The 22,109-nt window shown below is 36.7% G+C and overlaps 4 protein-coding genes, 1 long non-coding RNA gene and 1 other non-coding gene across 9 annotated transcripts; 2 read left to right on the top strand and 4 right to left on the bottom strand.

Moving 5' to 3' along the window:
• Window positions 1-457: 457 nt before the first annotated feature.
• On the bottom strand, window positions 458-556 carry LOC111810951. The gene has a single exon (XR_002817467.1). It is a non-coding gene; the product is annotated as a U6 spliceosomal RNA (small nuclear RNA).
• Window positions 557-1,089: 533 nt separating this feature from the next.
• On the bottom strand, window positions 1,090-3,236 carry LOC111810105 (leiomodin-2). Its single transcript, XM_023696677.1, has one exon. The coding sequence runs from the start codon at window positions 3,109-3,111 to the stop codon at window positions 1,390-1,392; it is 1,722 nt and encodes a 573-aa protein (XP_023552445.1). The 5' UTR covers window positions 3,112-3,236; the 3' UTR covers window positions 1,090-1,389.
• Window positions 3,237-5,072: 1,836 nt separating this feature from the next.
• Window positions 5,073-8,360, top strand: LOC111810106 (putative dual specificity protein phosphatase DSP8). Of its 4 annotated transcripts, none has more exons than XM_023696679.1 (8): window positions 5,073-5,202; window positions 5,317-5,363; window positions 5,585-5,825; window positions 5,931-6,053; window positions 6,619-6,712; window positions 7,227-7,309; window positions 7,401-7,490; window positions 7,787-8,360. In XM_023696679.1, the coding sequence occupies exons 1-8, from the start codon at window positions 5,200-5,202 to the stop codon at window positions 8,174-8,176; spliced, it is 1,071 nt and encodes a 356-aa protein (XP_023552447.1). In that variant the 5' UTR covers window positions 5,073-5,199; the 3' UTR covers window positions 8,177-8,360. The 4 variants fall into 4 exon arrangements, with proteins under 4 accessions (XP_023552447.1, XP_023552450.1, XP_023552449.1 ...); XM_023696682.1 differs by having other exon boundaries at window positions 5,073-5,233; window positions 5,317-5,347; XM_023696681.1 differs by having other exon boundaries at window positions 5,073-5,233.
• A 7-nt stretch (window positions 8,361-8,367) lies between these two features.
• On the bottom strand, window positions 8,368-12,018 carry LOC111810110 (palmitoyl-protein thioesterase 1-like). The gene is made up of 12 exons (XM_023696687.1): window positions 11,866-12,018; window positions 10,590-10,674; window positions 10,396-10,447; window positions 10,234-10,254; window positions 10,105-10,158; window positions 9,859-9,909; window positions 9,686-9,748; window positions 9,514-9,579; window positions 9,261-9,299; window positions 9,036-9,158; window positions 8,823-8,915; window positions 8,368-8,722 (listed from the first exon to the last, which is right to left on the bottom strand). The coding sequence occupies exons 1-12, from the start codon at window positions 11,957-11,959 to the stop codon at window positions 8,579-8,581; spliced, it is 885 nt and encodes a 294-aa protein (XP_023552455.1). The 5' UTR covers window positions 11,960-12,018; the 3' UTR covers window positions 8,368-8,578.
• On the top strand, window positions 8,643-11,005 carry LOC111810114. The gene is made up of 2 exons (XR_002817366.1): window positions 8,643-8,755; window positions 10,742-11,005. It is a non-coding gene; the product is annotated as an uncharacterized LOC111810114 (long non-coding RNA).
• Window positions 12,019-12,984: 966 nt separating the features above from the next.
• On the bottom strand, window positions 12,985-17,946 carry LOC111810107 (nudix hydrolase 8-like). Its single transcript, XM_023696683.1, has 9 exons — window positions 17,518-17,946; window positions 16,961-17,241; window positions 15,786-15,851; window positions 15,478-15,615; window positions 15,254-15,331; window positions 15,106-15,156; window positions 13,619-13,653; window positions 13,428-13,536; window positions 12,985-13,346 (listed from the first exon to the last, which is right to left on the bottom strand). Exons 1-9 carry the CDS (start codon window positions 17,615-17,617, stop codon window positions 13,140-13,142), a joined length of 1,065 nt encoding a protein of 354 aa, XP_023552451.1. The 5' UTR covers window positions 17,618-17,946; the 3' UTR covers window positions 12,985-13,139.
• Window positions 17,947-22,109: the final 4,163 nt, after the last annotated feature.

Raw genomic sequence — 22,109 nt, 5'->3', positions numbered from 1 at the left:
AAAAAAAAAAAAAAAAAAAAAAAAAAAAAAAAATTAATTTTTAAAAATAGAAAATAAAAAATTAAATAGGGAAAAATGCACAATTTAATAATAAAATTTAATTGAAAGAAAATATTAAAGAAATTAATAATATTATAAAGGAGTGATCTAAAAGACACAATCCAGCCCAAGCCCATTAGAATAGATCATGGGCTTTATCTCTATTGGGCTTGGGCCGTTGCAGAGCGTTCACCAATGTTCCTTTGGGCTTAGCCCTTCCCATGGAAAAATATGAACCGCTAAAAGTCACACAGTCACTACTAGCTGATATTATCCTATTTGAGGTTTCACTTTCGGGCTTCCCTTCCCTTAAGGTTTTAAAAGGCGTCTACTAGGGAGAGGTTTTCACGCTCTTATAAGGAATGTTTTGTTCACCTCTCCAACTGATGTGTGATCTCACGATCTATTGCCTAATGTCTAGCTCTAATACCATTTCTGAATTTTGTGCATGTCGTTCTTGCACATGAGTCATGCTAATCTTCTCTGTATCGTTCTAATTTTATCGGATGTCCCTGGCTTTTAAATATTAAAATTCTTATCAACTTAACTATTACTCAACGAGTTTAGACATGAACCTTTTGTTGAACACAACTCTCTATGGAAAACACTCCACTCTTTATTAAGACCGATCGAGAAGAGAATACAAGACACTCGGTAGAATACTACTACTTTTTATTGTTTTTTGATTTGGATTTCTTGGATGATGAACCTAGGTAGGGGAGGGTATTTATAGCCTATGCAATCTCATCTTTTTCCTGAAATATCGAGATCTCTATCCTAAAATCTCGAGGTATCTTTCCTAAAATCTCTACTAAAATAAATATACAATGGGTTCGTACAATTATTGAATTTGACTCTAGTGGGCTAGTACAATTATTGGGCTTGACTCTGTTGGGCCAGTGGTGATATTTCAACACCTTTAACACAGAAAGGTTCGAGTTGGCCAACTCGAACATACGTGGACCGGAAACATTTAACAAAAACCCATCTTTGGCAGGTCAAAGTGCCAAAGAAATGCCAAAAGCACTCTACCAAGTTCCAAATCTAAAATGGGTTAAAAGTTGTGCTAAAAGTTCTATATCCAAATATATAGAAAGAAATATGTGATGAAGTGAAACAACCAAGTCTATCTAATTCATATAACTAAAGTTGTTTCAGCTGCAGATCAACAAACACTAATGGGAAGATGCCTGATGAAATATAGAATCTTTCATATTTGGAGAAGATGAAACACTTACCTGGAATTGAACTTGATGATCAAAGAAGAAAATCATGTAATGTCAGTTGAATGATCTGGAGTTCAAATTTTGATGAACTTACTGAAGAAGGGTTAGATGTATTCCTTCAACTTCAAGTTTGCTTTGAAGTGTTTCTACGAATTTGTCCAGTTGATCGTTTGATTGATTCAATCCTTTGAAGCCTGATTTGCTCTCTGAATTTGGCAATGAACTCATCAGCCTTCTTATCTACATCTGGTCCTCCATCATTGCTCAGATTGCTAGAGCCTCCTGCTTCTTCATTACTTGAACTTCTTTCGTTGTCTCTACGGTTCACATTAAAAGGTTCTCCATTGTCTTCCCTAATAAACTTCCCCACCATGTTATTGTCTTCTTCCTCGCTTTCCATGTCGTCGTCGTCGTCGTCGGTCTCCATGCCGAGCTTTTCAACCAGTTCTTTTTTATTGTCATCTGGAAACTCAATGGGGTTTTCTTCAAAAGCTTGGACATGGGCGTTCTGATCTATCATCTTCCCCTTCAACTGATCATTTCCACCAAATTCTCTCCCCCTTCTTGGTGGCTCATTCGCAACTTCTCCATGTCTGATTTTTCTAATAGATTTCCCCATTGATAGACTATCATCATAATTTCTTGGCGGTGCTTCAGCACTTGAGTTAGTACTCATCACCATATCAATGTAATCTCCTGTATCACGAATTGATCTTCTGGGCTTGCTAGTAGTGACGCTTCTCTTCAAATCCTTTTGATGAGGTACATCATTGTCGTTCAACCAAGAGCTTGGTTTCATTGAGGCAATTCTTCGAACATGTGGCGGGGGTGGAGGAGGCGGCGGAGGCGGAGGCGGAGGAGACCGGTAGAAGCTCTTCTTCCTTACCAAATCCTCAGCACTCTTGGCCTTTAATTCTGGCAATGCATTGGGCGAAGGAGATGGCTTCCTTGGAGACGGAGATGGAGGAGGAGAAGGAGATAGCTTAATGGCACTGGCTTCGGAGGACCTTGAAGTTTGAGGCCTAGAAGACCTAGAATCGATCCAATTCGATTCAGATTCCTCCATGGGAACAGCAGGGGAATACACGGGGGGATTATCAGCTTCTTCTTGCACCTCCGTCCTCCCCGATCTCGATCGCCATGGAACCGGGGATGGAAGAACGACATTTTCGTTCAAATTATCCTCAATTCCTTCAAGATTCACTCTCCCAAACTCCCCATTCGAACTCCTCTTCGAATCGCTCAATAATCTTCTCGAACTCACTCTGGACGTAGATCCAGAAACAGTTCTAGACTCATCGTCTACAACAACTTGAGAATTCAAGCTACGAACAGGAAGAAGCAGAGGCTTCTCACTCCTAACTCTCTGCTCATTAACAACAGGACTCTCTTCAGCAACAACCACAGACTCATTCCTAAAATACCTATTACTCCATGTTTGGACCTTATTTCCATCAGACAAAGACACGGATTCATCATTAGCAGATGGAGTTTCAGCCTCATCATCAAAAACAGACGAAACATGAAGCAAACCAGAAACATAAGACTGAACATTATCAAAATTAGAGCCATTAATTTCATCCTCTTTCTCATCATTTCTCCGGCTAAAAAGGCCGTAAGAAACAGCGATTCCGACGAAAAGAAGGTGCAGAAGCTCCCAAGTTCTAGTGAGTAAAGTTTGATTAACAAACTCAGGGGCTTGGGAAGGGACTAGAGGGAGAATCACTAGAAAGAAAATCGCCATTAAAATTTTATACAAGATATGGCTATTGAACTTACTTGGAGTAGCCTGATCTTTCCTTGGCGGCAGATTTGGAGGTTTGGCGGGAACGTCCGATTCCGCCATTGAAGAAGGATGAAGAAAGAGGTTCTTGTTCTTGGCCGAAGTGGAGGGAAATGGAGTTGCAGAGAAGAGGAAAACGGATGAAGAAGGTGAAGGTGAAGACTTAATGGCGAAGGAAAAAGTAGAGATAGAGAGAGAGAGAGAGAGAGAGTTGCAGAGGAGAGGAAAGGAGTTTGGAGAAGGAACAAAGAACAATTTGAAGGCTTTGCTTTTCGAACAACTTGTAAAACGGTTCCCGTCAATTGACCATTGTACCCTTCTCTTTATCTTTTTATTTAACTCATAAATTAATAAAAACATCTTTAAAATTCAATAATACTTTTAAACTTTAATAAAATAATAATAACTAACAATATTTTTACCACATAGAACTTTTAATAATATTTCAAAAATAACATTAAATTTTATTATTTAAAAAAAAAACATTTAAAAATATGCAAAGAGGGTATAATTGGAAATTAAAAATGGGGGACACAAATGGCAATAAGGAAAAAGAGAGGGTCAATGGGTTGTGTAGAAATGGTCGGGATTCTTCTTCTCCACTTACGCTAGTTTTTTTTTTTATTTATTTATTTTATTTTTATTTTTTATTTTAAGGGAAGCTAAATATTTAACAATAAATAAATAGAATAATAACGTTAACATTGTTAGTTGAACATGACTCTTTCAACCGTGTGATATTGTCTACTTTCAACATACGCCCTCAGAACGTCGTGGAACAGTTCAGTCCATATCCGGTGTGGGCGCTAGAGCATTGAGAGGACCAGGAAGGACGCACCTCTGGTGTACCAGTTATCATGCCCACGGTAAACGCTGGGTAGCAAAGTGCGGAGCGGATAACTGCTGGAAGCATCTAAGTAGTAAGTCCACCCCAAGATGAGTGCTCTCTTATTCCGATTTCCCCAGAATCTCCGGTAGCACAGCTGAGACAACGATGAGTTCTCTGCCCGTGTCAATTGAGAGAGTATTGTTTGATTAAAAACTCTTCTCTAAATTAGCTCTTGTACTTTCTGACCTAACTAAAATTTAATATATTATTATATTATTGAGTAATTTTTTAAATTTAAATTCTTAATATTTTATTATCTTTTCATATTACATAATAACTATTTTTTCTATAAGTTTTTACCACAATTTTTATTTTTTCTAAGAAATAAAATATTAAAAAATTTTAATTTTAGTCCAATTCAATATATTATGGGTTAATTAATTTTGACCAAAAATAAAATAAGGTTAAAGATTCCATTTATTAGAATGCATTAATATATATATATATAAAATTAATTAATTAATTTAATGGAGTGGAGAGGATTAGAATTAAAGATAATCTATTAGACTTAGTTTGACTATTAAACTAAAGTCAAACCACTTCATTTGTAATGAAAGTTAGGAAGTTGAACTGATGAACTGATAATAGTTTGGAACTGATAATAGTTTGGTCTGTTTAATTTGACAATGAGCTGATTGGTCAACAACACACTCACCTTTGATCGGAACAAAATACAAAAGAAAAGACAACCAGGCATGAATCGTGGAATCAGAACATGATTGAATATATATAATTTTGAGTTTTTATATATATTATCGACCAACTCACTTTTCGATTTTTCATCGTACCCCGATTAGAANTTTTTTTTTTATGGATGATACCTTAAAATTCATTATTATATGATGTATTCGGAATAAAAAAATCAATAAATATTTTTTGAAATTTACAAATGAATTAAAAAATAATAATTGAGATTAATAATAGCATATTAATTCTATCATTAATTATCAAAGAAATCCAAATCCATCTAAACTTAATAATTTCATTATTAATATTGTGAATATTCAATGTTGAAAATTCAACTTTTTAAAGTGACGGCCTGTGAGTTATTGTTCCTGAATGCAAAACAACCTTCAAACACGTGGCTGTAAATCAATGAGCTGCCACACAATATTTCTGACCGTCCGTAACTTTAACATTACCATTCTGAACCAATTCGTCGATTCTTACAGCATTTGCCGGAGTTCTTCTCTCTCTACCTTTCTCTCTCATCAATCGGTTTCAAACAATGCTAAGCAAATGGTTGGCGTAGAATCCAATCCATGGTAGCCTGTCAATCTTCAACCAAAATCTAGGGTTTGTTTTTCGAAGTATTTCGTCGATTTTTCCCAATTTTGTTCTTCCCCTAATCGATCGTCATTCGTGTTGACCAATCGCAGCTTCCATCGAGATATCATTTTCCGGCTGCCGGTGGGTGGGGACTTCTGTGAGAATTTCATTTTTCTGTATTTCTCTGTGGAGATCTTCTCCGATTATTCCATTTCTAGGTTTTGGTTTAGGAATGAATGTTAGGTTTTCGCGATGGGGGAGGCTAATTGTTTGTGTATAATCATGCTTTTTGGTTGAAAATTTGGGGCAAACGCGTGTAGATTGCTGGTTTGTTTATGTGTTTGAGAAATTATTCGATTTTATTGTAATTGATTTTAGGGGCTTTTTATTTGAGGCTATGTATATTGAGAAATTGAAGGAAGAGGAGTTGCAGAGTGGGGAAGAGGGGAATTCAGGTGTTATCGTTAGTAATTTGGAGAGCCAAAGCATTGTTAGGTCTGATGTGAAAAGGATCGTTGTTGGAGTTGGGGCTCGTGTTCTTTTCTACCCAACTTTGCTTTACAATGTTTTCAGAAATAAGCTTCAGACGGAGTTTCGATGGTGGGACAAGGTTGATGAGGTATATGTTCTTGATCTTGTCAGTTCTTTCTAACCCAGATGACAAACGAATGCATAATTATCAGAGTGCAAGAAATATGCGTTGTAATGCCATTTTTTTCTTCAGTTCATATTGTTAGGTGCTGTTCCATTCCCTGCGGATGTTCCCTGTTTGAAGGAGGTTGGCGTTCGAGGAGTGATAACACTAAATGAGCCATATGAGACCTTGGTTCCTTCGACTCTATATCGTGTAAGTGTCGTTTTAATTTGCTTGTTCTGTACTGAATTCATTCTGTTTGATTCTTTGGAGTTGTGTTAAGTGGAGCTATGAAAGTGCTGCTTCAAACTAATTTGGGATCCTATTTGTTTGTATATAAGCCTATTTCTATTTGCATTAACTTGGTGCCAACGGCCCAAACCCAACGCTAGTAGATATTGTCATCTTTGGGCTTTCTCTTTCGGGATTCCCCTGAAGGATTGTAAAACGCGTCTGCTAGGGAGAGGTTTCCACACCCTTATAAAGAATGCTTATAAGAAGGCGTTTGAGAGACTTCCAATGCTGTTTTTGTACTACCTATAGGATTGCCATTATCATCCTTTCATAGTGAGTTATGGTTGTCTGTACACTTCTTTCCATGTTTGAATTTGGTCTATATTGGAAAATTGAAGTGCAAGTATCATCTGATATGAGGATGTTTCAGCTGACATTTAATGTCCTGTTACTGTTTCTTGACTTGACTATTGTAGGTTTTCTCCCTTACCTACTTGTGCCTTAAATTGATTTGAGAATGATTTTTGCGCTTTTACCATTGCAGGATCATGGAATTGATCATCTGACCATTCCGACTAGAGACTATTGCTTTGCACCTTTATTGAGTGACATTTGTGTTGCTGTAAATTTCATCCACAGTACGTATGTTCTGCTAAATTCTTTCTGCTTCCATGAAAAGTTACTAACGGCCCAAGCCCACCGCTAATAGATATTGTCCTCTTTTCGAGGATGCTGGATCCTGAAGGGAGGTGGATTGTGAGATCCCACATCGGTTGGAGAGGGGAACGAATCATTCTTTATAAGGGTGTGCCTTCAGGATCCAGCATCCTCGAAGGCACACCACCCGGTGTCCGGCTTTGATACCCTTCGTAATGGCCCAAGCTCTCCACTAGCAGATATTGTCCTCTTTGGGCTTTCCCTTTCGGGCTTCCCTCAAAGTTTTTAAAATGCGTTTGCTAGGGAGAGGTTTCCACACCCTTATAAAGAATGCTTCGTTCCCCTTTCGTTCCCTTCTCCAACAGATGTGGGATCTCACAGAAGTAGTCTATGTTCATTAAATGAGAATATGTGCAACCTTCAAGTTTATGGTGTCAAATAAACTTTTCCTTAATGAGTAATTTCATTTTTTTTTATCATATGCTGCTATCAAAGAAAATGCATCACATGGACAGACTACTTATGTTCATTGTAAAGCTGGACGCGGGCGTAGCACAACCATTGTTATTTGCTATTTGGTAAGTCTTTGAATGCAAATAAAATAACCTTTATTCTTAAATTTAAAATCAAGAAGCCTTCGCTTTTCTGAGACTTTATGGTGGTGTACAGGTGCAATACAAGCAAATGACGCCAGAAGAAGCTTATAAACATGTGAAGTCAATCAGGCCAAGGGTGCTTTTAGCACCATCACAGTGGCAGGTATTACTGCAATCCTTTCTCTTCCTTCTTTTTAGTTCGAAATATTACATTGTTTATATGAAAGAATTACCTTCCACGTTTTGAGCTCATCTGATTGTTTCTACGGTTTGATTTCAAATACATTGATGTTATATGCTATTCATTTGTTGCCCCTTTCTACCTTGTAGCTTTTTATCTTTCTGGGACTTTTCATTATGATGAATTCTGCGTTTTAAGTAGTGAACTTGGTTTTCATCCCGGTTTGCTCGATGACAATTCTTAGTACATGCACGTTGATTGACGGTTTCTATTCGCAGGCTGTCCTAGAATTCTACCGCCTGATTGTGCAGAAGGATGCTTCCTTCTGCCACATAAATGATTTAGGAAAGAAAGAATCAGAATCAGCGCATGATCTTATTGCATTTGATGATAGTTCTGTAGTTGTTGTAAAAGAATCCGATCTTGATGGATATGACGAAAGTAGCAGCCAAAGTGAAATGGGTGATATCTGGGCAGATTTAAGTGTAGTCTGCAGGGTTCGTGTTGCTGGTCAGGCAGCCCTCACAAGATTCTCTTGTTTGTTGCTCAGCTATCGAGAAAAACACCATAGCCAGGAGATTAAAGGTGATGATCCAGGCGTCAGGAAGGGCTGTTCACTCAGTGCAACTCATTTGGAAGGGTTCAGTGTGGACATTCATGTCTATTAAACCAACTCAGAGGTCACAACTTTTCTGAACTTGCCTCATATGTATATATATATATATATATGATAAAATATAGCTAAATATGTACCAGGCAGAATTGAAATTGTTAATATATTCCTGTAAGTGAGATTGTACTGTCCAATATGTTCTCATTCTGAATGCATTAATGCAATTCTCATGTTTCATACGTCGACTTTTTTCATTGAACATCGACTCGTCTCTTGGAATACATAGGGTATCTACTTTTATTTTTTCCTTAACTCTCTGGAAAATAGGCTTGCATAGTTGATGAGGATTTAAGGAACTTTGTTTTGTGAACTATCTTACTCTTTTCTTTACTGGTGCTTTGCTCTTGTTTAATCGATACTATGGTGCTCGTTGACTTCCCGAGATCCGTCCGAGTCTTTATCCTTGTAAGTATGGAATCACATACTTTCTCATGTCACTATTGGAAATTTTAATATGTTCCCCATCCACTCTTATGTATTTCACTCTTCCAGCTTCATCCAAGGTTTTCAGACCAATCCAGTCTTCAATGTAGAGTTTTGTCTGCAGAAATCAAGCAGAAGTGATCATATTGTCGTAAGTACTAGTTATGTTGGATGTTTTTGATGTCATTAATTCAATTTATTTCAATTTATGTTGATACCTGTTGTGGAGGTATAGTTGAATTAAAAGCTCCATCCGGGTACTGACCGAACCAGGAGGTTTCCTTAGGGACCAAAATAGCGTCCTGCTCGAACTGGACGACAAAAAATGATAGCATAGGAGGAGTTTTTGATTAGCTGTTTTTTCATATGGCTATAAGAAATAGAGCTTCAAGATGTCTTTGACATGAAAGTAAAGCCCCTTTCAAACCTACCATAATTAGCACCAAGTTTTGTAGGCTACTGAATCTTTCCTTGTACGTCGAATTCTTCGCTTGTGGGCGTTCGTTGTTGAGCTTTGGAAGAAACTTACATTTCTCCAAATACTTCGGGATAGCCTGGAAGTAAAAGCTAACACGAACAAGTCAATTTAAGCTTCGTTTTTGTGGTCGGGACGATCAAATGAAGAAAACGAAACTAGCTATAGGAATAGTGCTCACGTTTGGTAATTTGAGATAACCACTGGGAGCTAGATGATCCTGTGACAGTCAACAGAGAAGGAAACAGCCATATATGAATGTCATGGCATGTCTAAAATGGAAAAACAAATCCGTAACGCCTAGACCCATCGTTGGCAGATATTGTACTACGCGTCTGCTAGGAAGAGGTTTCCACACCCTTATAAAAAGTGTTTTGTTCTCCTCTCCAACCGACATGGGATCTCACAAAAGCTATTGGTGGGTAGAGTTATACTTGAACGTAGTCGCTGTAGATGTCCGACTTAATGAGTTTATCTACAAGGTGACATAAAATGGCCGTCTGCAGAAACCGAAATTCATTTCAATAAGGACCTTCCTACTTAGTATTTGAATTCCTCAAAACAAAAATCCAGAAACTGAAGATGAAAGGATAATTCAAAACTTACACCACAAAGAGGAACAGAAGCAATACCAGCATGAGGACCTCCTAGAGATATAAAGTTCTTAACCTTTAGACGCAGAGTAAGGCAAGAACATGAACAGTGAGGAAATATATAGACAGTAACAAAATTCTCAATCAAAATCTAAAGACTAGAAAAGATCTTAAACAGTTTCTCACTGGTGGTCCTCCGTCGCATAACTCGATCACTCCTCGGCCGACCAAGTTACCCTGTTCAGCATAAACGGAATTATGCTTAACAATCTTTTCCATGCTTGCTTGACTTTCCGCTTAGATTGTACCGAAAAAGGTTTCATTCTAATGGAGATATTGGTACATAATAAAGCGTTTGTCAAGTTATCAATAAATACTTGACTAGGCAACATTGGATTCACGTCTTTAAAGACGTGAATCTCTGATAATCACCTGGGAGAGACCGACTATATTGTAACCGTTTTTCAACTCCTCCATTTCCTTCACCTGCATTTGTCATACCAAATCAGTCAAACATCTTTAGAGATGAGGTAGATAAAGTAACCATGAGGACTTTCGCACCTTGTCACAAATAAGTCCAGCCTGAACGTAGAAGAAAACTTCCGTTAGAATGAGAACTATTGAAGAATTACGACGCGTAAAACAAAAACATAATTCGGGTTGGGTATACCACATATAATCTATAACGGGGAGACCCCGGGATAAGTTTCAATAAGGTCTTACCTGTTTCTCGAGGGGCATAAACCAAGAATCCCACACTCCATTGCCAACTTCACTGGTAGAATTAGCAATTGAAAGTCATTATTCTTCAATCTTAACAAAATACCTTCAATTTCTGAACTTTGTAGCAATAAATCTTAAGATTTACATGAAAAACCAGCAGGAAAAATGGAAAGATGGGGGCTGTATGAACATACAGGCAATATCCTTCAACACCAGAATAGTTTATCAGTAGTTGTGTGAAGTTTTTAGGCCCTTGATGTGAGCACTGGCCTCCTAAACCTGCCATGATGAAAAAAATGAAGGAATTCCAGAGCATTTATGAGATATTATTTTCTCTCGTATGCAGGAACAATGGAGCTATCGGTATGATTAGAGATGTCCATTTAATCTGCGTAAAATTTCGGTTGACATGGAGAACGGGGTAGAGAGTAGAGAGAGTTTTCTTTCTGTTGGCTAAATGGGAATGAGTATGAGGTTAGAGAGAGTTTTCTTTCTGTTGGCTAAATGGGAATGAGTATGAGGTTGATTATTTATTTATTGTTACCCAATTCAATGTTTATAGCTAGATTCATTATATAATAAGAGTTGCTTGGGTTTTACTATCCGAAAATTAGATTTATTGTAGAAAATGTCTCACTTCGACCCATCTCAATCCATCAACGCTCGTACTCTGTCTACATTGTATAACTAAGCAAAGGAAAGTCAACAATACGCAATGATCAAGAAACTTACAAGAACATGGATATCGTTCCACAACCCGATGCATATCCATGGAAGCTCCCCTTGTCGAGGAGGCAATCCATAACTTAACTAAACCAAAAACTATACCCCGAGTGCACCACAAAACTTTAGGAACAACGAATCTTCATAAAGATATGATATTATCCACTTTGAATATAAATCCTAAGACCTCATTCTAGTGGAGATAATGTCCCCTTACTTACTTACCCACGATCTTTCTTTAATTAGAACTTCAACAATCCTAGGCTGGAACAAGGTCTCAGTGAGCGTGTCTTAAATGTTCATCTATCCGTTTAGCACTGTCCATACCGTCATTTTCTTTGAAGCATATTGCTAATGCAACCGAGTTTTACCACAAATCTTCACTATAAAGACACATTCGAGACTCACAACTTCTTTATTCTATATTTGAGGATTTTATCAATACGAACAAGTTAAGGGCAAGATTTTGAAACGACTTGTTAGGGACAACAAAATTAAAGGCACGACTTTAATACCACAGTGGTATGATATTGTCCTATTGAGCATAAACTCTCGTAACTTTCCTTTCGGTTCTCTAAAACCGCCTCTCCTTACTTATATACCTATGATCTTCCCTTTACTTAGCCAATATGTGATTCCAACGATCCCTCCCAACATAGATAGATTCACCACAAACAATCGAGAAACGAAGAATCAAACAAGAAGTCGAGTTAAAAACAAAGAGAGGGACAGTAGATTAGATGTTACCATGGAGCACAATGAAGGGCAATGAAAGAGAACCCGGAATCGCAGCGAAAACGAGAGCCAAAGAGAAAAAGGGCATTAAAAAGGGAGCAGCCATGGGGAAGAAGAAGCTGAGAAAACACAGAGAGCTTGAGGTACCAACAATGGCGTATGAAAAGGGAAGATGGTGACTCGCATTTAGTGGGTTATGGGTGATATGTTATAAAGGTGTGGCAGGCGGTGCGGCCATTTATTGGGTGCTAGTGGCAATGACATTGGCATTGTGACAAGTTTTCTAATATTAGATTAGACACTTAGCCTATACAATAATGTTACCAAATGCATGCTGACCTCGTTTTGAGGAGAACGAAGAATTTCTTATAAAGGTGTGAAAATCTCTCTGTAGTAGACACGTTTTAAAATTGTGAGACTGACGGTGATGTGTAACTGTAACGAATAAAGTGGACAATATCTACTAGCAGAGAACTTGAACCGTAACATAAACTCTCATGATTTATGAAATGTACTCGAGTTAAGTTAATGAAATGTAACATTAAAAATAGAATGCGTCGTTGCCAAGGATCGAACCCGAGTCACCCACATAATAGGTGAGAATACTTACCACTATACTGCAACGATTCTACCTCTAGTGAGCGACGATTTTTATGAGACGATTCAAGCCACTTGGCTTAAACAGATATCAAAACAAAATTCGCCGTTGCCAGGGATCAAACCCGAGTCCATGACAGGCGAAAATACTCACCACTATACTACAACGACCATGCCTCTAGCATATGCAACGATTTTTACGAGAGGAGCCAAACCAACATGACTGGCGAAAATACTCACAACTAAGCCTCTAGCTACGTGCAACGATTTTTGTGGATTGAGTCAAGCCACTTGGCTTTTATAGTTAGATTAGACGATACTTAACCATTTTCGAGTCAAGCCATAGCGACAAACAAACTGCTCACATCGAACAAACCGCAAAACAAGAATAGCTTATTTTCTTCCCTCGAATTCTCCGAATTATGCCCTTATGGTTTAACTCAACTCGAAAAATTGAGAAAAACAAAACCTGTCGAACTGGTTTCCTTGAACCGGTTCGTCTACGTCTAAACGCGTGTGCCTCCGGTGAGCGGATTCACATGAAATCCCTTTGGAATAGATTTATGGAACTCAAATAACAGTTCTTTTTGTTTATTTATAATCAGCCATGTACAAAAAAGCACACCTAATTGTGCTAATAACATAATGATATATACTACTAAATCAGCTATGAACAGGTTGTGTTCCCTTCAGTTTCCAGCACAGTTTAGATCCTCCCCGTCGACGATATTGTAATAAAGTGACGAAAGTTTACCATCGAACTTCGAGACGAGTTGATGAACGTTCAAGCCACAATAATATTTATCGAGTCGAGCGATGCAAATGTCGATAATCTTCTTAAACATCACATCTTCTTTTACATGGGATTGCTCCACAAACTCAGCTAAAGGCATCCACTGAATTACCATGGAAATGATTTAAGCTTTCAATGTAGAACAGCATAGGACTTGTTCTTCTTTGAGTTTAGAAAAATTTACCTTTGCTGCTTGAATTTCGAAATCGTCGACGATTATCTGGGTCGATAAGGGTCTAAGCATGCAGACGAAGAACAAATCGGACTTCTCGAACGCTATGTTGTGAGCATGCCTGGATTAATGGAGGAGAACGATGTTAGATCTCGTTGACTCGGTTTCGACAAGATGAAATGAAGAAAGTCACATGGTTTTACCTGAAAGCTATTACTTCAACAAATTCAGTGTCAATCTGCAAAACAGAGCATAGAGAATCTATTAGGACATAGAAACTTGATCTGCTATAGTAAATAGTAGCATAAAGCTTTTCACACGAGCCTCCTACGAGGAATGGCTAAGTTAAATGCAACAGCCCAAGCCTACCGCTAGTAGATATTGTCCGCTTTGGCTCGTTACGTATCGCCGTCAGCCTCACGGTTTTAAAACGCGTTTGCTAGAGAGAGACTTCCACACCTTATAAGAAATGCTTCGTTCTCCTCTCCAACCGATGTGGGATCTCACAATCTACTCCCGTTGGGAGCCTAACGTCCTTGCTGGCACACCACCCAGTATTTGGCTCTGATACCATTTGTAACAGTCAAAGTCTACCGCTAGTAGATATTTTCCACTTTGGCTCGTTACATACCATCGTCTGTCTCACGGTTTTAAAACGTCTGCTAGGGAGAGGTTTCTACACCCTTATAAGAAATGTTTCGTTCTCCTCTCCAACCGATGTGGGATCTCACAATCCACTCCCCTTGGGACCAGCATCCTCGCTGGCACACCGCCCGTATTTGGCTCCGATACCGTTTGTAACAGCCCAAGCCCACTGCTAACAAATATTGTCTGCTTTGACCCATTACGTATCGTTGTCAGCCTCACGATTTTAAAACGCGTCTGTTAGGGAGAGGTTTCCACACCCTTATAAGGAATGCTTCATTCTCCTCTCCAACTGATGTGGGATCTCACAATCCACTTTTGGGGGCTCACCGCCCGGTATTTGGCTATGATAGAATTTGTAACAGCCCAAATCCACCACTAATAGATATTGTCTGCTTTAGCTCGTTACATATCACCGTTAGCCTCACGGGTTTAAAACGCGTCTACTAGGGAGAGGTTTCCACACCCTTATAAGAAATGCTTCGTTCTCCTCTCCAATCGATATGGATCTCACAATCCACCCTCCCCCCCCCCTAGGGTCCAACGTCCTGTTGGCACATCGCCCGGTGTTTGGCTTTGATACCATTTGTAATAGTCAAAGCCCACTGCTAGTAGATATTGTCCACTTTGGCTCGTTACGTCCCACCATCAGTTTCATGATTTTAAAACGCGTCTGCTAGGTAGAGACTTCCACACCCTTTTAAGACATGTTTCGTTCTCCTCTCCAACCGATGTGGGATCTCACAATTCACTCCCCTTGGGGGCCCAATGTCCTCGCTAGCACACTACCCGGTGTTTGGCTCTGATACCATTTGTAACAGTCAAAGCCTACCGCTAGTAGATATTTTCCACTTTGCCTCGTTACGTACCACCGTCAGTCTCACGGTTTTAAAACGCGTCTGCTAGGGAGAGGTTTCTACACTCTTATAAGAAATGTTTCGTTCTCCTCTCCAACCGACATGGGATCTCGATCGATGATCTCTAAAGTTTAGATTCTTTGTTGGAATTTGCATTCATGATTAAAGGTTTGACAGAAAATACTTACACCAGTTTCCTCCTTAACTTCTCTAGCAACTCCTGTATAGATCTCTTCCTTCTGATAAACACAGAAAAGTTTCAAAAGAGTTAATAAAAAGAATCTCGAAATCTAACATGTACAATCGGGACGATGAACCGAGCGGAAAGCCACATACCTCAACGATGAAACCGGTTGGTATCTTCCAAAAATTAGCGAATTGTGGAGAACAGTATTTTTCTTGCACTACCAGGACCTGTTGCCAATGACCAGCTAATTATAGTTTAGATATGTTTATGTCGAAAATAATTGTTGTGTGATCGGCTAGAATTTGTCGTAAACGACGAGTCGAGAAAATAGAACAACCTTATGCTATAGAGATCTAAGGCTTGTGAAATATACCTCGTTTTTGTCATTGATGACGAATCCTCCGACCCCGACGTGATGCGAAGCATTTGCAGGAAGCATGCAGGGTCCGTCGGGTATCCAATAAGTTAACATCAAGTAACCCGGCTCAGCGTGATGGTATTGAAATCCTGCCTGTGATCCAAATAATCAGTCCAAGAGGAACATGCTAAGCAAACAAATAAACATTCTCCTCGCTTCGAGCGAATCGGACTCTATTAAAATGAAATAACGATAGGGTTCACTGATGTCCGAGTAGAGTAAAGAAGGGTAAGCTATTAATCGGGTTTAGATACGAACGTTACCTTTATGGCGATCGGAACAAGCTCGGACTGTTCGACTAGCAACTTAAGCCAAACTCCCTTCTTTCCCTGCAGCAGAAGAGATTCTCAGTATACTATCCTCACTGAATATGTAGTAGTTTATGCCTCTACTGCACCTGAAATATGGAACTACATTGAATTGGACAAGAAAACCAAGGTGTCAAACATATGTTTGGTGCGGTTAAGAAACTTTTGTGAACTTTGAGGTTTCTACATGACATCAACGTTGTGAAAATCTGCGTTACGAGCTCGTTTAGAGTACTTACATCTACCTAAAATACTGTAACAGCCCAAGCCCACCGCTAATAGATATTGTTTGCTTTGACCCATTACGTATTACCATCAGCCTCACGGTTTTAAAACGCGTCTGCTAGAGAGAGGTTTCCACACCCTTATAAGAAATGCTTCGTTCCCCTCTCCAACCGATGTAGAATCTCACAATCTACCCCCTTGGAGGCCAGCGTCCTCGCTTGCACACCGCCCAGTGTCTGGCTCTGATACCATTTGTAACAGCCCAAGCTCACTGCTAACAGATATTGTCCATTTTGACCCGTTACGTATCACCATTAGCCTCATGGTTTTAAAATGCGTCTGCTAGGGAGAGGTTCCACACCCTTATATAAGGAAAACGCGTCTGCTGGGGAGAGGTTTCCACACCCTTATAAGGAAAACACGTCTGCTAGGGAGAGGTTTCCACACCCTTATAAGGAAAACACGTCTGATAGGGAGAGGTTCCACACCCTTATAAGGAAAACGCGTCTGCTAGGGAGAGGTTCCACACCCTTATAAGGAATGCTCTGTTACCCTCTCCAACCGATGTGGGATCTCCCAATCCACCCCCTTTGGAGGCCAGCGTCCTCACTGGCACACCATCAGTGTTTGGCTCTAATATCATTTGTACAGTCCAAGCCCATCGCTAACAAATATTGTCCGCTTTGACCCATTACATATCGCCGTCAGCCTCACAGTTTTAAAACACGTCTCATAGGGAGAGGTTTCCACACCCTTATAAGGAATGCTCCGTTCCCCTCTCCAACCGACGTGGAATCTCACAAATACAATTTTCAAACCAGCAATCATATATGGTTCAAGTGAAGGCATCACTTCAATCATTAGAGTAAATACAAACATCAAACATGACATACAGAAATCTTTACCTTCTTTTTCCAATGAGACAGAGAGAAACGAAGATTCGACGAAAAGACGATCGGATTCGAAGGTAATCCATTTGGATCAATAACAATTCCATCATATTGATCATCAGCAGCATCTAACAATCTACTATCTCTTGAAAACAGCTTAGAATTCAATCCATTTGTTCCATTTATCTTATGAGTAAAAGCTTCAGCTGCTAGTTTTTCTTGGCTAATTGAACTCACACCTCCACTACAAGAAGCTTTGTTTGGAAGTCTTGAATAAGAAGCCCTGAAAAATCTACCTAAACACACAACCAAATTTCAACAGAGAACACAACATCATTAATCTTTCCAAATGAATCCAACATCCAAAAACAGCAAAACCACAGAACAAAAATGTTTGGTCCACAAAACATCTGCCAAATTTCAACAGAGAACACATCATCATTACTCTTTCCAAAAGAATCCAACATTCAACATCCAAAAACAGCAAAACCACAGAACAAAAATGATTGGTCCACCAAACATCTGCCAAATTTCAAGGAGGAATCAAACACAAACATATCAAGAGAGTATACCTTTGCAAGAAGAACACCTAGAAAACCTCTCAACTTGGTGCTTAAAGCTGGAAAACGGGTAAGAAACCGCTGTTCTTGGCTCGAACAACGACATCTCCATTATTGGCGATCTCAAAAACACACAAAAATCTCAAAAACCCCTCAAAATCCGAAGTGGGTTTTCAGGAAAACTTGATAAACAAAACCCTTGACCTTAAATCGAAGAGGAAAGAGAAGAATAATGCGAAGAAATCCCTTAGAAAAGATCGAAATTCGGAGGGAACAAGGGGAAATTCGCACATTTTACATAGTGGGGTGAAGGGATTTAGAGTATTAGAGTAAAAATAGCGATGGAATTTGGAGAGGAAACAACCTTATGGGGCCATATTTGAACAAAGCGACAGCGGCATTGAAGTGACAGATTTGCGATCGCATAACGTGTGGTATTGGGGGTTTTGGTGGGGTATTTGAAAACGATACTGAAATCGATTCCAGCGATCGTTTTAGCAGATTAGGATTCGTGAATTGTTTAAAAATGGATATCTAATTCACATGAAATTCATGCTTCCTTATAATGTCCTACTCAACAACATCACGTCCATCCCCGAATATATTTTATACTATAATTATAATTAGTTATGAAATATATCTCAAATATCGGTATGCATACACAAAATTTGTGGATTAAGATATTTGGATAATATATTTTGTTGTATAATTGTAATTAGTTGTGGAATATATCTTAGATGTTCGTGTACTTTCTGGGTTAAATTTATATGGATATTTGAGGAATATATTTTATAGTATAATTGTAATTAGTTATGGAATATATCTTAGATATCCGTATGCATAAAGAATTTCGTGGACTAAATTAATAAAAATATATTAAGATATAACGATATTTGGGGAATATGTTCGGTGGTATAATTGTAATTAGTTATGGAATATATCTTAAATATCTGTATGCATAAAGAATTTCGTGAGTTTAAATTAATAAAAATATATTAAAATATAAAGATATTTGAGGAATATATTTTGTGGTATAATTGTAATTAGTTATGGAATATATCTTAGCATAAAAAATGTCGTGGATTAAATTAATAAAAATATATTAAGATATAACAATATTTGGAGAATATGTTTTGTGGTATAACTGTAATTAGTTATGGAATATATATATTAAATATTTGTAATTTATTAATATTTTTTTTCATTATTTTTAGAAGTTAGTTAGGAGTATATTTTATATTTATTTTTAAAATTTTGTTAGCAGGATATTTTGTATATTTTATCTTATTTTTGTCGGTATATATTTTTATTTATTTTTAAGAGTTAGTTAGTAGCTTGTATCTTATTTAAACGTTGTAAACGAAACCCGTACACCTCATAGATTTTATCCCAACTTTTTAATATTACTTCTGAAAGTTTATGAATATTTTAAAAATGTAGTAATAACGGTAAATATATTTTATAATTATTTTAAATGCGTTTTTGAATTTTTTTTAAAAAAGTAAAAAATGTATCAATAAAACTTTTGAAAACTCGAGAGTATTTTTAATATTTTAGAAAGAAGTGACGATGAAATCTATTTAAATAAGCTGACGAACATTTATTTTTGAAATCTATTTATTTTATCATTTGTTTTCTTGCATATTTAGTAAAAAAAATCCAAATAGTTTGGTTCTCGAGCCATTTTTAGGTCATTTTTCGTAGGGGTACCCATCAATGACTTCTTTCTTTCATTTTTCAAACGAGTGTCATTGGGACGTTCAGAAAGACGTCTTTCTCGTTTTAGTCTCTTGCTATATTCAATAAAGATTGTATCAATACTGAAACGATAACAGGATCTTACAACTCAAACCTTAACACGTAAACCCTAATCGAGACACTTAAAACATTAAACTAAAACAATGATCTACAATCAATATGTTTCGACATTCTTACGAAGAACGTTCAGATCATTATTTAATTCATTAAAGTATAAAATAAAGAAAAGGAATCAACTTTGAAAAGAGTGGAAATCCAAGGCATATTCCATAGCCACAAAAACAAGAAAGGTTTGGTGATTCAAATGGATAAGGTAATATGTCTTTGTTAGGTTATCCTTGTCAGCATAAATTTGGAATGTTTTCCACTAATAATTCAACTAAATCATTATTTAAATCTTAATTAACTTTAATTAATATGACTTAGAACACACAATTCATTGCCTAATTTAATAACAAATAATTGCTTAGTGGCCGATTTATTATAAATATATTATTATTTAAGCACGTTCAGAGTAGCGTTTTAAGTGTTTTAAAAATGAAAAAAAAGTTCTCGAGAATTTAGAAGCTAGTGGGGAATTGGGTCGAGATATTTTTTTAGACCTAATTGTATGAGTGATCAACCAAAGGTGTTCGTAGGTTAGGTTGAATTGGGTCGAGATATTTTTTTTTAGACTCAACTCAGTTGTTCAGGTTATAAATTTTTTTCAACCTAAACAATCGTGGTTAAATAATGAACCCAACTCAACACAACTATACAATTTTCGGGTTAAGTTGGTTCGGGTTGTTCGTATTATTTTTTTAAACTTTGAAGATATAAATAAATAAATAAATTTTTGTTCGTATTGTTTATTATTAAGAATTGTCCGAGAATACATAAATAAGTTATTACGAAATTAAATAAAAATAAAATAAATATATGTATATGTATATAATTGCATGGTCACAATTAGGTTGTGTTGATCAGGTTTTTCGTGACGTTGGATGTTTTTAACACTCTTATGACCAGCTTCGATGTGTCAGCAAGTCACTTACATAATGTCTAGCTTTTCAAAATATGGACGGTTCCTTTTCTCCAAAATCAATTAAAAAAAAAAGTCGGTTCGAATTATTGAATATGAAACGGTGACATATGGATCAAAATATAATAAGTTTAAAATATTGTATAAAGGTGACATATGATAACATATTTATATCATAATACTTTTAATAAGTTTTTAATGTGTAATAAAAAAAAATTAATTGAAATTAATTAAATATTTTTAAAGATAAAAATTAAAAGTTTAAGAATTGGGTTTCGAATCTGAACATGAGTTGTTACTTTAATATTTAATTTTACGTATAATAGATTCTTAATCATTCAAATTTGTACCTAAGAAATCGAGATTTGAATATTATGTTTGAATGAGCTCGTTACTTGTAATTTTTAAAACAAAATTTTCGATTCACATCATTTATTAGTCTCGAGGGATCAGGATTCGAATCCGAATTCAGCACATGATGGTCCCGGTACCAACACGAGTCTTTACAACATAATTTGTCCTCACTCACATGCATCCTAGAAAAAATTCCGAGAGATCACTTAATATAGAATTGCTTAAAGTAAACACACTTGACTGTGAAGTTCATATGATTGAGCCACTAAACCTGTCACCCGCAACTCGAACTGAAATTTTAATTTAAAAAAAAATTCAACCTACCGTAGATTAAAAAAAAAAATCTTAACATATATTCGATTTGGTAGTCTAAATTAGTTGAATTATTGGGACAAGAATTAAGTTAGATGATCTGTTTGACTCCAATTTTGGGATTGATACTAATTTTTTCTGACTTATTTAGGATATATGTTAGTTAATAACTAAAATCTCATAAAATTCAAATATTAAATATTTACCAGTCATAACCCATCTATAACGGCTCTAACAACGATTACAAATATTAAACATTCTTAATGATTTTAAAAGTTGGGTTGGATTGTAACCCTATTTTCAGGTTGGTCAAGTTAGTCGGGTCAACCCACAAACGAACTGATTTTTTCAGTTTTCCAAACATTTAACNACGGCTCTAACAACGATTACAAATATTAAACATTCTTAATGATTTTAAAAGTTGGGTTGGATTGTAACCCTATTTTNAAAAAAAAAAAAAAAAAAAAAAAAAAAAAAAAAAAAAAAAAAAAAAAAAAAAAAAAAAAAAAAAAAAATCTAACCGAACTCAACTTTTATGATTAGAGTTAGGTAGTTCGTATTGATCAAATTATCAGGTTATATGAACAACCGGAGAAGTCAACTATATTTCTCCAAAGTTTTATTGCATCCTAAAGCCTCCTACTAACTTAAACATCGAGTGTGACAAATATCACATTAGTGTCTAGTTATATCTATATATAGAGAGAGATAATGTTCGAGTGTAACAAATATCACACGAGTGTCTAATTATATATATATATAGATAATGTTCGAGTGTGACAAATATCACACTAATGTCTGGTTATATATATATATATATATATATATATATATATATAATATGTTCGAGTGTGACAAATATCACACTAATGTCTGGTTATATATATATATATATAATATGTTCGAGTGTGACAAATATCACACTAATGTCTGGTTATATATATATATATATAATATGTTCGAGTGTGACAAATATCACACTAATGTCTGGTTATATATATATATATATAATATGTTCGAGTGTGACAAATATCACACTAATGTCTGGTTATATATATATATATATAATATGTTCGAGTGTGACAAATATCACACTAATGTCTGGTTATATATATATATATATAATATGTTCGAGTGTGACAAATATCACACTAATGTC

The sequence above is a fragment of the Cucurbita pepo genome, chromosome LG14, assembly GCF_002806865.2.
Source record: "Cucurbita pepo subsp. pepo cultivar mu-cu-16 chromosome LG14, ASM280686v2, whole genome shotgun sequence".
Classification (NCBI taxonomy): domain Eukaryota; kingdom Viridiplantae; phylum Streptophyta; class Magnoliopsida; order Cucurbitales; family Cucurbitaceae; genus Cucurbita; species Cucurbita pepo.
Note: the sequence above shows the minus strand (reverse complement) of the source record. Positions and strands in the feature narration are given on the sequence as shown.